The sequence below is a fragment of the Bufo bufo genome, chromosome 6 (assembly GCF_905171765.1).
Source record: "Bufo bufo chromosome 6, aBufBuf1.1, whole genome shotgun sequence".
Classification (NCBI taxonomy): Eukaryota; Metazoa; Chordata; class Amphibia; order Anura; family Bufonidae; genus Bufo; species Bufo bufo.
The window spans coordinates 284,007,477-284,022,997 of NC_053394.1; the positions used below are offsets into that span (position 1 = coordinate 284,007,477).

A 15,521-nucleotide genomic window follows, 5' to 3' on the forward strand; every position below is an offset into this window, starting at 1 on the left:
TCCTAGACCATGTGATGTCACCGTACATTGGTCACATGACCTAGTTGCAGCTCAGTGTCATGGACGTACCGAGACATACAGACGTCCCGGCGACAGTGAGTGGCAGGAGAACTGTGAGACTGGCAACGCGTGGTTTTATCTGACAGGTTTTCCTTGTGGATCAATAGGCATCTGTGTTGTTTCTGGTAATGGCCACACCCCTTGCCTCCAGGTGTTGCTAATTTGGTAATTTAACCTTCCTTATTTATAGTGCGGTTTATAACTTCTGTTGGACCTGTGTATAGTTGGTGGTTGGATCTTGGCTGAGTTCTTGGTGCTTCCATAGCCCCTTTGAAGTTAAGCCTTTCCTTTCCCTTTTGTATTTTGTTTGGGTTCTGTGTGTTGCAATTCCCTATTGTTTGTATTAGGCCTGTGGGAGACTCCTGTTCGGCCTTCCTTTTGGAGGAACAGGTAGTCTGGTCCCTGCCATTAGTACCAGGGTCCTATAGGGCTAGATAGGACTTTATGTATTCCTGCATATGAACACACCTACCTCTGGGGTCTGTTCATACTGGTAGTCAGTCAGGATTTTGGTTAGGGTTTTACTAGGAAGTGTCCATCTTCCTTCCCTAGTTCTCAGGCCTGATTCCCTGTTCCCCTCTTCCCTTCCATGATCGGTGTGGTGTTTACCTCCCACACTGAAGCGTGACATTCAGCCCCATTCACGTTAATGGGAACGGGCTGCAATATCAAGCACGGCTGATATACTGTGTACGGCACTGTGCTTGAACAGCTGCCGGGAGCTGACTGTGCTAACCAGAGCTCCGGTGATCGTGGCAGCTCCCTGAAACAGCTGATCGGCAGGGATGCCGGGACTCAGACCTCCACTGATATGATAACCTATCCTGAGGATAGGTCATCACTATCCGTTCCTGGATAACCCCTTTAATGTTGGCAGACCCCAATGATTTCAGCAGGACTGGCTGATTTTCATATGCCTGATCGTTTTCATCTCTTGGGACAGAAACCGCCAGCAGAAATGTCTGGCAGTAGCTTACTCCCCTCTCCTCATGCACAACACATTTATCTCAGGTTATAGGAGAGGCGAGAGGAATAGCTGTCAGCCATGCAAGTGTTTCACTACAGCTAGATGCAACGTCTACAGGTTGCCCTATGTTGACATCTTCCCTCTATGACATTTAGGGCACTTATGGAAATGTTGTCCCATCAGGTTATCTCAACTCTTTAGATCAAACTTACGAGTCATATACTGTATATTCCGAAACCAAAAATGCATAATAACTTTTCCAATGATTAGTGAAAACAAAAAATAGTGAAAAAGTAAGTTATTGATTACTTTTTTCAGCAAATGGAACTACAAAAAAATCTTTAGTTCTGTGATGGTTAAAAAAAACTCCAACATGATAATGAATACAAGCAGAGATACAGAAAAATACAGGTTTAAAACACCAAGACTTTGGCCTATTAGAAGGCCAACTACCATGTACATAAGCTACAAAAATAACGTAATTAACTCTTCCTAAAGCATTTTTACACAGGGGAGGATCAGGGCAATTATCGGGAATAAGTGTTAACTCATTCTTGCTAATTGTCCTGTGTAAATGGTACCGCAGATCACCAGATGAATGAGCAAAAGCTTGGCCATCGACAAATCCCATCTTTTATGCAGCATATAAAATTATTGCTTGCCCTGCTCAATCAGGTATAAATTGCTGGTAAACAATGAATGTATGTGGGCGAGTGATCACAGTAGCAATTGTTCATCCCTGTACAGAGGGGAAGATTGCTGCATGTAAATGCAGCTCTTCCCCTCAGATCAGAGATCAGGCAATTATCGGGAATGGACAGTTTGCCCCATGTAAATGGGTCTTTAGTAACAGGAGCCTTTAGCCAACTCTATAAAACAGTGAACAGCCACACGAGAGCTGGGGCTTAGCTCAACTGGAGAGCCATGGCCTCCATGAAATCAAACACAGTGTTAGGGCTCATGCAAAAAGGAGAACTGTATGCATGGACCCAGGGGCAGATTTGGCAATTACGGGACCCCTGTCACACAGAGAAGCTTTGACCTGTTGCACTGCCAAGCTCTGCCCCATCACACTGCAAATATGGTGACCCTTCATATGTCCGTGATGCCCTGTATGTGTCCCTCACACAGTATAATGTCCCCTTATGCAATATGGTGGCCCTTATGTGACCCCAAACAATATGCCCCCCCCCCCCCCAACACAATATAGTGCTCTTTTAGTGTCTCTAAAATAAATACTTTCCTAGCCACATGATAGCTAGGCAAAGCAGGAGTGATGACATCACTTTATCGCATCTGCCACCACTACACCTGATCGCAGGGTGAAGGCTAGAGCAGGGAGCTAAAGGTTCACAGCTTCATCATTGTATTCAACTGTATCTGCATCCTGAGGACACGGAGGCAGCTGAAAGTGGTGCCTCTGCTGGGGGAACCAGGCTTCCGGGGGGCAGGTGATCTCTGGGGCCCCATGCAATTGCGTTGTCTGTGTAGAGCCACATCTACCTCTGCATACAGCTTGTACTGTGGTGCACAAATATCTTATGACTCCCTAGTGCAGGGATGGGCAAACTGCGGCTCTCCAGCTGTTGTAAAACTACAACTCCCAGTATGCCCAGTCTGCCTACAGCTATCAGCCTACAGCAGGGCATGATGGGATTTGTAGTTTTACAACAGCTGGAGAGCCGCAGTTTGCCCATCCCTGCCCTAGTGCAAAGCCTCACATTTCCATTGAGTGCTGTAAGTGCAAAGAAATGTGTCCTTAGGACTTCACACAAGGACGTATTGCAGTGTCATGCAAGGTCCAAGTTGTACAGGTCATAATACTTCACCCACACAGTATGTCTACGGACCATACTGTACCTCCTATGCATACTGAGTTTTTTTTTTCAATGTGTTCCTTTGCAGGCCAAGAATTCTTTTACACGGGCAGATAAATTGCCCAATCAATGATACAGCTCTTGTACATGACTGCACACATGGGTCAATACAAGTCACCTTCTGCCATTTCATGAAAGCTCCTTCATGAAAGTAACATATATATTAGATTTAGTGGTGAACTCCACATTCGTGGACTTTGGTTTATTTAGGGCTGTATTACACCAATAGATCATTGGTCACACAGCCTATTACACACACACATCATTTGGTCTGATTGGACAGATATTGGTCAGATAATCTGTTGGTGTAATACGGCCTTTACAGTGAATAAGACACTTTACTTTCTCAATCTCTATATTAAAAGACAAGACAATGGCACAGGAGGTGTCAGATTAAACAATGGCGGGAACAACCACCCAGAAGCTAAGACGTGTCAGCGATGGAATGAGTAACCGCGGACGGCTTTGTGTTGTTTATCTGGGCGTTTAGTATTTAAGGAAGATTAGACAACGCATACGTATCCCGACAGGTTCTTATATAAAGTTTTACAGGGTTTGCAAGTCACCAATTCCAGTGTTTGCTGGAGATAAATGAGGCAATAAACAGAACCTTTGGATCTCTTTGTAGGAGTTGAGCAAGTCTTTTGTGACAATAATGTAATAAAATTGTGGGAGAGAATTTCAAAAAGCCACTGAACAGTAAAGCTGGTTGATACTGTATGAGGGGACCATGACCCGAGTATAGGTAATACCGATATTTGGTCACATCACAGTTCACATTGTTGTTCAATGTAGCAAGATCTGGACAATCAGATACTCTGCAGTTGGTAAATCGAGGACAAATAGACCTCACCCCCAGGAATGACCCCAAACCATGCTGAACCACATGTTTATAGGTGGGGATAACACAAGCCACACTCATTTATGGCCCTGGAAAGCCCGAATTTTCAACGACTATGGCCTCTTTCATACGAGTGTGTCCCTTGCGGGAATCACGCTCCGTGTGAGAGAGAGTGATTGTGCGTTCTGGACTTAGGAAGCGCACAGCATTATCATGATTGATAATACTGTGTGCCTCTGCGTGATCTTTCTGTAACAGAATCATACTGACAGCTTTATGTCAGTATGATTCTGTTACAAAAGGTCATGCAGCGTGATTCCTGCAAGGGACACGCTCGTGTGAAAGAGACGAAATTAGGGACAGTCTTGCAAATTCAGGATTGATGGCAACTATACGAAATACTGACCTGCCCATCTGCTGTCCACCTTCAAACTTAGGCTTTCTACTTGACCACCATGAGAAGAACTCACTACCTGAACAGGTATTATACCATCACTTTATGATTAGTGGGGGTTACCTTTGGGACCCCCCAACAGTTCTGAGAATGAAGTGCTGATTTAGCACCTTGGTCGCTACAAAGCCTTAGGCCCCTTTCACAGGGGCGAGTATTCCGGTCGGATGCAATGCGTGAGTTGAACGCATTGCACCCGCACTGAATACCGACCCATTCATTTCTATGGGGCTGTTCACATGAGCAGTGATTTTCACGCATCACTTGTGCGTTGTGTGAAAATCGCAGCATGCTCTATATTCTGCGTTTTTCACGCAACGCAGGCCCCATAGAAGTGAATGGGGTTGCGTGAAAATCGCAAGCATCCGCAAGCAAATGCGGATGCGGTGCAATTTTCACGCACGGTTGCTAGGAGACGATCGGGATGGAGACCCGATCATTATTATTTTCCCTTATAACATGGTTATAAGGGAAAATAATAGCATTCTGAATACATAGTAAAATAGCGCTGGAGGGGTTAAATTTTTTTTTACAAATTATTTAACTCACCTTAGTCCACTTGATCGCGCAGGCCGGCATCTCCTTCTGTCTCCTTTGCTGAACATGACCTGTGGTGACGTCACTCCGGTCATCACATGATCTTTTACCATGGTGATGGATCATGTGATGGATCATGTGATGACCGGAGTGACGTCACCACAGGTCCTGTTCAGCAAAGGAGACAGAAGGAGATGCCGGCCTGCGCGATCAAGTGGACTAAGGCGAGTTAAAAAAAATTTTGAACCCCTCCAGCGCTGTTTTACTATGCATTCTGTATTCAGAATGCTATTATTTTCCCTTATAACCATGTTATAAGGGAAAATAATACAATCTACAGAACATCGATCCCAATTTTTCTCACGCGAGTGCAAGACGCATTACAATGTTTTGCACTCGCGCGGAAAAATGGCGGGTGTTCACATAACGCACCCGCACATTTTCCCGCAACGCCCGTCTGAAAGAGGCCTTAGGCTACTTTCACACTAGCATTTTTTGCGGATCCGTCATGGATCGGCGAAAACGCTTCCGTTACAATAATACAACCGCATGCATCCGTCAAAAAACGGATCCGGTTGTATTATGTCTTCTATAGCCATGACGAAAACGTCTTGAACACCATTGAAAGTCAATGGGGGACGGATCCATTTTCTATTGTGCCAGATTATGTCAGAGAAAACAGATCCCTCCCCATTGACTTACATTGTGTGCCAGGACGGATCCGTTTGGCTCCGCTTCGTCAGGCGGACAGCAAAACGCTGCAGGCAGCATTTTGGTGTCCGTCTCTAGAGCGGAATGGTGACTGAACGGAGGCAAACTGATGCATTCTGAGCGGATCCTTTTCCATTCAGAATGCATTAGGGCAAAACTGATCTGTTTTGGACAGCTTGTGAGAGCCCATGACGGATCTCACAAACGGAAAGCCAAAACGCTAGTGTGAAAGTAGCAGCACACCAGTCACCTGACTGCACAGGGCACTGCAACCAGCCCCGCTGACTCAAATGGAGCTGAGCTGCAGTTCTGCTGCGCAGCAGGTGGCTGGGGTGCCACTACGCAGGGAAAGACTGTGAAGCAACCAAAGCGCTGAATCAGCACTGCAGCCCCTTCGTTGTCAAGATCCACGGTGGTCCCAGAGGATGATGGCATATCTTGATAAAATGCCAGTTTATGAGAGGAAACACATTTATAGCCTATCCTCAGCACATTACTGTAGCATCGACCGCTTCCAATCAAGGCTTTTTGGGGTTAGCTACTTTGTGGGGTTATTCAGTGGATGCTAGAGTGCAACTAACACGGCTTTGAAACGGAAACGTATCCTGGTGAGAGAGGTTTTGTATGAGGGAGTCCAAAATTCAAGAGCGCCACTCTTGTTTATGGCTGTGTCTGGTATTACAGCTCAGCCCTATTCCGCTGAAGAAGACGATTTGCAATACCAGGCATAGCCTAGGGCCAAAGGTGGTGTTTGTGCCAAAAAAGACATGCTTTTTAGTCATCGTAGACAACTCCTTCATGCTTACACTGTCCAACACAATCACACAGGAAAGTGAATTGTGTCTTCAAGAAAAGCAACTCAATATTTCAAAAGTTCCAGATCACAAGTATCTAAAAAGTCCTTGCGAACAAAGGATCAGGCTAATGATTTCCAAATCCTACCTATAGATTTAACACTGCCCCCCTTGTGCTCTCTTCCCCCTGCATGAGTGTGTCGTTACTATTCATACACTTTGGACTCGAGAGGGAGGTCAATCAAACATGTCACTGACATTAGTCAACTCTGAAAAAAAGTTGCCCGCTCTTTACAAGCAAACATTACAGTTTCTATCGTTTAAAACAAAAAAAAAAAATGATTTCCGACGTCTCATGGAGGAGTCGCTTACCCTTTTAAACCAGAAAGAATAAACAAAAAGTTAAGGAAAAAGAAGTGAACATTTTGCAGTGACAATATAGGGATTGTGTTCTTGCATCGTCATTTCCTATCCGGTTCCTGAGCTCCCAGACGTTAAATCACAAGAAAATGCCACTTGGCGTACACCTATGACTCAGTGCCAAGAGAGAGCAGGGGCAGAATGGGGCGGACCGGCTGAATGAGGAGGAGGACTGAGTCCTGCACATCATTACTAAAAATAAGACCAAAACACGGAGAATATATTAGGGTTTGCTGTGGAGATTTCCAGGGACATGTGCTGAGGTTTACTCCGCTGTATTATAGGGAGGCTGGAAAGCAAACAGCTATACTAAATGACATTTGCATGAGGTATAAGGTGTGTTAATCTAATAAGTGGGCTGAAGAGAGGGAGAAAAATGCAGTCAGGGCACAATTCTGCAATGCGTCTGCAGGCCATCACATTCCCCACCCTACAGATCCTATACATTTCCTGTTTTACATAGTTGAACCCATTAGATGGTCACATCATCTGCGTTTACTTCAGTGCAAGTTACGCCGCCTCCTCACAGGGGTCTTTTTCAGATCCCCCGTGCAATCATACAGAGGAGCAAGGAAAATCTAGTACAGAAGTAGATGATGGCCAACTCTCTTCTTCTTCCTCCAATCCATTGCTGTCTGGATGGAACATGGACCAGTGCACCTGAGAATTGTCTCTTGCCAGCTTGTTCTGTTCACATAGTTTAGCATTCTGCATGTAGTCCTCCAGTGGTGAACTACTCTGCTGCCCATCACGTCTGACTACCAAGCAGCCTATGGACACATGACTACTGAAGGACAAGTGATTACAGGGCAGCCTATAATGTATGCTATTTCAATAGAGCAGGGTATATGTATGGCACCGCTCATTTTGTGAAAAAGTGGTATCATGATGCACCTGATGACCTATACGCTGGAAATCCCTTTTGTGACCAAATCTGCGACAAAAGTACGCCAAAAAGTGGCGTACTTCCCATAATTAATGACCCCCTAGGTGTCCATGTCGCCATGATACTCTGTTGGGCAGAACGTAACAGTTGAAGTATTTCTTCTCTGTTATGAATCATTTGAAGCTGAGCTACTTACCAATTATTTTATCCATGTTCTGCATTGGAAAAATGTCTTCTACATAATATCAACTGTAGAACATCTGTCACATCTGTAGAACAGACTGTCAGTAGGTGTCCATGTAAAGAGCAGCAAACCATATGTCCTTTTTACATTCTGATCTTGTAGTAAAATGGTAAATGTGCATTTATTCTACCGATTTTAAACTTAAAGGGGATCGCCGCACATTTGCCCTAACAATCACTTGTTACTAACCTGTTGTGGAGAGATATTTTACATAGTAATTACCCTCCCTCGCTCGCTCCACTGACTTCGTTGTCTCCCCTGCGCTCGCACACACTGCGGGATCTTCCACCAGGGTCTCCATCAGATGCAGCAGCTTCTTTTCCTGTTCAGCTGCGTTATAGTCAATGCAGTTGAACAGTAAAAAAAAGGTGGCAACATCCATCAGTGGAGCAAAGGAGGGTAATTGCTACAGTGCCTTGAAAAAGTATTCATACCCCTTGAACTTTTCCCAAATTTTTCATGTTACACCCACAAACAAATGAATTTTATTGGAATTTTATGTGACACACTAATACAAAGTAGCAAGTATGCGTGAAGTGAAAGGAAAATGATACATGGTTTCAAAATGTTTGATAAATAAAAATTTTAAAAGTGTGGTGTGCATTTGTATTCAGCACCCTGTACTCTGATACCCCTAAATAAAATCTAGTGTGACCAATTACTTCAAAAGTCACCTAATTAATAAATAGAGTCCACCTGTGTGTAATTTATTCTTAGTATAACTAGAGCTGTTCTGTGAAGGCCGCAGAGGTTTGTTAGTGAACACTGGTGATCAAACAGCATCATGAAAACCAAGGAACACACCAGACATGTCAGGGATAAAGTTGTGGAGAAGTATAAAGCAGGGTTAGGTTATAGAAAAGTATCCCAAGCTCTGAACATCTCATGAAGCACTGTTCAATCCATCATCCTTCCAAATTGGAAGGAGTGTGGCACAAATTAAAACCTACCAAGATAGCCGTCCACCTAAACTGTCAGTCCAGGCAAGGAGATCACTAATTAAAGAAGCAGCCAGGAGGCCCATGGTCACTCTGGAGGAGCTGCAGAGATCTGCAGCTCAGGTGGGAGAATCTGTCCACAGGATAACTATTAGTGGTGTACTCCACAAATCTGGCCTTTATGGAAGAGTGTCAAGAAGAAAGCCATTTTTCAAAGCAAGCCATATTTGCAGTTGCCACAAGCCATGTAGGGGACACAGCAAACACGTGGAAGAAGGTGCTCTGGTCAGATGAGACCAAAGTTGAACTTTTTGGCCTAAATGCAAAATGCTATTTAATGGCAGAAAACTAACACTGCGCATCACCCCGAGCACATCATCCCCACCGTGAAACATGGTGGTGGCAGCATCATGCTGTGGGGATGCTTTTCTTCAGCAGAGACAGGGATGCTAGTCAAAGTTGATGAAAAGATGGATAGAGCTAAATACAGGACAATCCTGAAGGAAAACATGGTAGAGGCTGCAAAAGACTTGAGACTGGGGCAGAGGTTCACCTTCCAGCAGGACAACGACCCTAAACATAGAGCCAGATACAATGGAATGGTTTAGATCAAAGCATATTCATGTGTTAGAATGTCCCAGTCAAAGTCCAGACCTATTGAAAATCTGTGGCAAAACTTCAAAATTGCTGTTCATAGACGCTCTCCATTCAATCTGACTGATCTTGAGCTATTTTGCAAAGAAGAATAGGCAAAAATTTCAGCCTCTATCTCTGCAAAGCTGGTAGACACGTACCCCAAAAGACTTGCAGCTGTAATTGCAGCGAATGGTGGTCCTTCAGGGGGGCTGAATACAAATGCCCACCACACATTCCAGATTTTTATTTATTAAAAATTTTGAAAACCATGTATCGTTTTCTTTTAACTTCGCACATACTTGCTACTTTGTGTTGGTCTATCACATAAAATCCCAATAAAATACATTCTTTGGTGGGTGTAACCTGAAAAAAAATGTGGAAAGGGGTCAAGGGGTATGAATACATCTTCCTGCCATAGGTTAGTAACAAGCTCCAATTTGGGAAAATGCCAGGCGATCCTCTTTAATTTGGGTGTTTTTACACTTGCCAAATCGCAGCATAGCCAAAAACCGCAGCAATGTTTTGGTAAAGCATGCTGGTTTTGCTGGACAGCCAATGACCAAAAAAGAGATTGGGCAATTTCAGATGAGCGTGTCCATTGGGGGAAACACACTCAGTGTGGATGCATGATTTTCCTGGACTAGACACTTTTCCTGTGACAGAGCCCCACAGCATTACAATGCTGTGTGTCTCTGCCTGACATCCACTGTAATGATTTGTATTCACATAATGCCATTAGTACAAATCATTACAGCCGATGTCAGGCAGAGACACATTATTATAATGCTGTGCAGTCCTGTCACAGACGCAGAGCTCACTACAGGAAATCACGCCCCCCACATGTAGCGTGTTTCACATAGTGAACACACTAATCTGAAATTAACTAATGTCATACAGCACATGTGAAAATGTCCTAAAGAACTTGAGGCAGCCATGCCCCTTTTCAGTAAACCATGCTCCTTGGTGGGCTGGAAATCCGAAACAGTTGGGCTGGGCACAGTGGGGTTTTCACACCGGTCTTTCTTTCCCCTCACACAGCCAGAGGATTAAACTAATATATGATGAGGTGTACGTTTCGGAAGAACTTTGCCTAATCTAAGGCAGCCATGTGTCCTTTTTTGCCAACATGTACGCCTGGTGTACATGTAAGTACATTTTTAGGGGGGCAGAGTCCTGGCCCCAGCATAGCCTTTCCCGACAATTCTGCCCCTGTCCAACTGTTGAAATCTTTTCGACACCAGCCAATGCGATTTAATATTGTTGCAAGCCCATTTAAAAAAAGGAACTTGCGATTTATTTTTATGAGTAAAATAGTCGTAAGACCCTTGATAAATGATCCCAAGTGGATGATTTATTTAGCTGAATTTGCTAAAACTTGATGCAACATTATGCGCCAGGAATGCATGTGTAACAAGTTCTAGATGCAATCACATTAGTAAATTTGCACCAAAGTCTTTTGTGGTGGGAGCCCCGTTCTACATGTGGTACTTTAATGCTTCTGAAATGGGGCTAGCACCACAAGATACTGTACTGTAGTGCAAAGGAAAAGTGGAGTAGCGGGATCAAAGCAACCAATTAGATTCCGGCTATCATTTTCCAAAGGCTCCACTTCGCACTACTTTTGACAAATCTCTTCCACTGGGAAGCACCAAAGTAAAAAATCTGAACTCATAATTATGTGATTCAATAGAATAAATAGAAATTTTATTACATGATCATGGCCGAAATGTGTGCCTAGCAGTGGCATAGAGAAGTAAGGGCTCCATAGCGAGGATCAAACCCCACATAGGACAGAAGGGTTTATGCCTAAACCCCTTTCAATTACGCTTGCGCCATTTTTTCCACTGCTGCATTTTCTAAAAGTTGTTCCTTTAGAGGGTAAAGTCCTGACAAAGTAGAAGAGGAGATGATCCCAACTAAGACTGGGCCCCCTCTTGCCCTGGGCCCCATAGCAGTCGCATGGTCTGCCGCTATGGTAGTTACGCCCCTGGTGCCTACATCTAAAGGTCCTGTGAAACCGATGTCCAAGTAAGACCCTTACAAGCAATGAACACATTGGGGCACATTTATTAAGACGTTAGTCTTAAAGGGTTTCTACCTTATCAGAATTACTGTTATGTAGCTGACTGACATAAGCGATGTGCTAATCTCAGCACTACATAACAGTGTGTTTTTTACATTTGTCCCTGCAGCCGTTCTGGTAAAATATCCACTTTTATAATATGCTAATGAGCCTCTAGGTGCTATGTGGGCGTAGATTCAGCACCTAGAGGCTCGAAAAACTAACCATGTATCCCACCCAGGTCCTCCGTTCTGCCCGCCCCGCTCCTCTTGATTGATGTCCAAGTTCCATGCATCATTGAGGAAATCCCGCGCCTGCGCCGTTCACTTCTGTATTCGCCGCAGGCGCAGTGAGTGAAGGCCGCGCTCCTGGTGCCGGCTTCCTCACTGTGACATAGTCGTCGCAGGCACAGTGAGGAAGCCGGCAGGATAACAGGCCGAACTGGATGGACAAATGTATTTTTTCGGCCTTATGTACTATGTTACTAGGAGCGCGGCCTTTACTCACTGCGCCTGCGCCGAATACAGAAGTGAACGATGCATGGAACTTGGACATCAATCAAGAGGAGCGGGGCGGGCAGAAAGGAGGACCTGGGCGGGATGCATGGTTAGTTTTCCGAGCCTCTAGGTGCTGAATCTACGCCCACATAGCGGCTCATTAGCATATTGTAAAAGTGTGTATTTTAGCAAAACGGCTGCAGGGACAAATGTAAAAAACACACTGTTATGTAGTGCTGACATTACCACATCACTAATGTCAGTCAGCTACATAACAGTAATTCTGATGGTAGAAACCCTTTAAAAAGTCCCTGAGCTGGCGGTGGATCCGCCGAAGTTATGTAGAGGCGTCGGCCCCTACATAACTTTGGCGGATCCACCGCGGCTTCTAAAATGCAAGACAGCTTCCTAGACCCTAAAACAGGTGTAGGAAATGGTAAATGAGACGGGCTTGTCGCCACGCCCACTTTTTTTTTTTTAACTGGAGTGAGCGAGGAAAAGTCGCAGATTGTGGTGCAAAGGACCTTTGTGTGCAATCTGCGGCAGAAATACCTGTAATAATCCTGGACTTACACCTGGAAAACAAATTTTGACTTGTCCTATTTTGCGCAATTTTTTTTAACTTCTCCTGCATTGCGCTTGGCATGAGTGGAATGGGGGAAACTACATGTTCCGACAGATTTAACATTATTTGCTTAAAGGGGTTGTCCATCTCTTTACAAATGATACCCTATTTCTAGAATAGGACATCACGATTTATCGGTAGAGGTCCGACACCCCACACCCGAGTGGATCAGCTATTCTACAGTAGCTCCGACACTCCATGCCAGTACTACACAGCTTTATTAATTGTGTATGGCCATTGACGCGTAGCTCCCGTTCACTTCAATGGGAGCGGCGCTGCAGTAACAAGCTTCGTCCACTGAACATCGAACGGAGCTGTGTAGTTCTGGCGCTGGAAACTACTGCAGAGCAGTAGGATTCCTGCCGGATCCCTCAAAACGTATGCAAACTGATGGCATTTGTCAGACGGCTCAGGATCCTGATCTGTATGACAAATGCATTTAAATACTGCATCCGTCTCTGATGTCATCTGGAAAAACGGATCTGGCATGCTCAGACCGCAAAAATGTATCCTTTTTGCCGGAATGCTCGGAGCCGGATCAATGCATTTTAATAGGAAAAAATGCCGGATCTGGCATTCCGGCAAGTGTTCCGGAATTTTGGACGGAGATAAAACCGCAGCATGCTGCAATATTATCTCAGTCCTAAAAAGGCAAAAAGACTGAACTGAAGACATCCTGAACGGAATTCTCTCCATTGAGAATGCATTAGGATAAAACTGATCAGTTCTTTTCCGGTATTGAGCCCCTAGGACGGAACTCAATGCCGGAAAAGAAAAACGCTAGTGTGAAAGTACCCTAACAAAACTGGAGTAAATTACAACAAAAATCTGAACCAGGTACTTGCTAGCATTGATTTACTACCGCACAGACCCCCAGAGAGCATGCGCCTCTTAATAACGTTGGTACATTTAAAACTGGTGTATGGAGTATAAAATAAATTCCTCCATGGTGTTTGTCATGCCATAGTAAACATTAGGGGAACAGTGGATTCATTTGGTGGAGAAATGCTGTAGGTGTGCCTAATAATGGCAAGTGTAAAATTCAGAATCTATGTATTACTGTATATCTTCAGTTTTTGTAGTGGAAACCATCAACCAGCTGCTGTTTACTGATGTACACAACCCCTGATATATACTGGATGGTCCTCCAGTGCCAGGATATAGAAAAGATGCAGTTTTCGGCTTTAGCTACAAGAGGGGAACCTGATTAGAATGCCCGGTCTATTAGGCCTCTTTCACACTACCGTTTTTTTTTTTCCGTTTTGCGGGCCGTTTTTTGCGTTCCGTATATAGAACCATTCATTTCAATGGGTCCACAAAAAAAACGGAATGTACTCCGTATGCATTCCGTTTCCGTGTTTCCGTATCTCCGTTCCATGCAAAGATAGAACATGTCCTATATTTGGCCATAAATCACGTTCCGTGGCTCCATTAAAGTCAATGGGTCCGCAAAAAAGAACAGAATGCATACGGAAATGCATCCGTATGTCTTCCATATCCGTCCCGTTTTTTTGCGGAACCATCTTTTGAAAATGTTATGCCCAGCTCAATTTTTTCTATGTAATTACTGTATACTGTATATATGGAAAAACGGAACCGAAACGGAAACACAACGGAAACAAAAAACGGACCGCAAAACACTGAAATAGCCATACGGTAGTGTGAAAGAGGCCTTAACTAAACATGACTTGTAAACATTTAATAGGGTGCTGTCAAACACGGATATATGGGTGGAGGAAAACATACAAATCAGGTGGAAATGGCAGAGCAGTTATGGCTTTAGTGGAAACACGGTGCGACCATTGGATGAAGTCACAGCTTGCAACATCCTTATCTGATGATGTCTCCTAAAACCTTTATCCCTCAAAGCCACCATAGATATTTTTACCATTGCTGGAGCTACTGAAGAGATGAATATGATGATGCACAAAGGATAAAAAAAATACTGTACATTCCATCAACTACTGAAAGGGACACATCCCACAATGTGAAATAAGGGCATAGGACGTTTCTGGAAGTAGGTGTACTTACCTGAGTTTCAGGTTATCCATGAATTCTGGTAACGTGACAGAGTCCATAAGAACAAAGTCTGCCTTGCCATACTGCAAGCCTTCTTGTACCGCCATGATGGGCTACCACCACCGATTCTGTCTGACACAATTGCAAGATTAAAAACGATATCCAAAAGCTCAGTGCACGACACAAATGTAGAAAATTACACAATATACGACACTGTTGCACCCTGCCTGCAGGAGCACAGACCGTCTCCGTCACACCCTGGCTGTATGCGATTCCTGGTCATCCCAGGTGTCTGATCTGCAAGTGCACAAAGCCTCTGATAGCTCTCTCAAGAGAAATAAAAGCTTCTTGGAAGTATGACGAAAGTTCCTCAAGTAAAAGGCTCTCAGAGGAATTTCTAGAGGATGGAAGTTTTTAGAGGATCACATGAGTAGTACAGATGAGATGTCTCCTTCATGAAAATAAAGGTCTCAGTGCAAGAAAGGATGGTAGAGCCGCAAGTTTCAGTGCAGGTAGAGTCCCTCAAGAGGGGCGCTGTCAGTTCAGGAAGGAGGAAGCAGTCTGTGTAAACTGCTGCTCAAACTTCTCTCCATCCATAAAGAGACCAGGAAGAGTGTGTGGGAGAGGTGAGAGGAGGGGAGAGGTGGAGAATAGGGAGGCTGAGAGGTAAGAGAAGCAGGGAGGGGAAAGGGAAGGAGAGGCCGGCTGAGTAAGTGGAAAGGTGAGGCATAGGGGAGGGAAGAGATGTGAGAGGAGGGGATGAGGGTGGGATGGATGACAGAGGCTACTGAGATAGAAGGGGGAGGTGAGGGGAGGAAGTGAGGGAGGGCTGGAAAGCTTGGAAGGTTGAGAAGGAAGGAAAAGAACAGGCAAAGTGTTCGGTGAAGGTTCTTGGAGATAAAAGTTAGGAGGACTAGCACGGTGCAGTAGGGCGTGTATGAGAACAACCTTTGTAT

The 15,521-nt window shown here is 44.5% G+C and overlaps 1 protein-coding gene across 1 annotated transcript in view; it reads right to left on the reverse strand.

The window, feature by feature from the left end:
• Window positions 1–15,300, reverse strand: part of MYO1D (myosin ID) — a 97,220-nt gene extending 81,920 nt beyond the window's left edge. Inside the window, exon 1 of the mRNA XM_040434720.1 lies at window positions 14,578–15,300. Within this exon, the coding sequence (XP_040290654.1) occupies window positions 14,578–14,672 (95 nt within the window). The 5' untranslated portion in view covers window positions 14,673–15,300. The remainder of the gene's footprint in view (window positions 1–14,577) is intronic.
• Window positions 15,301–15,521: the final 221 nt, after the last annotated feature.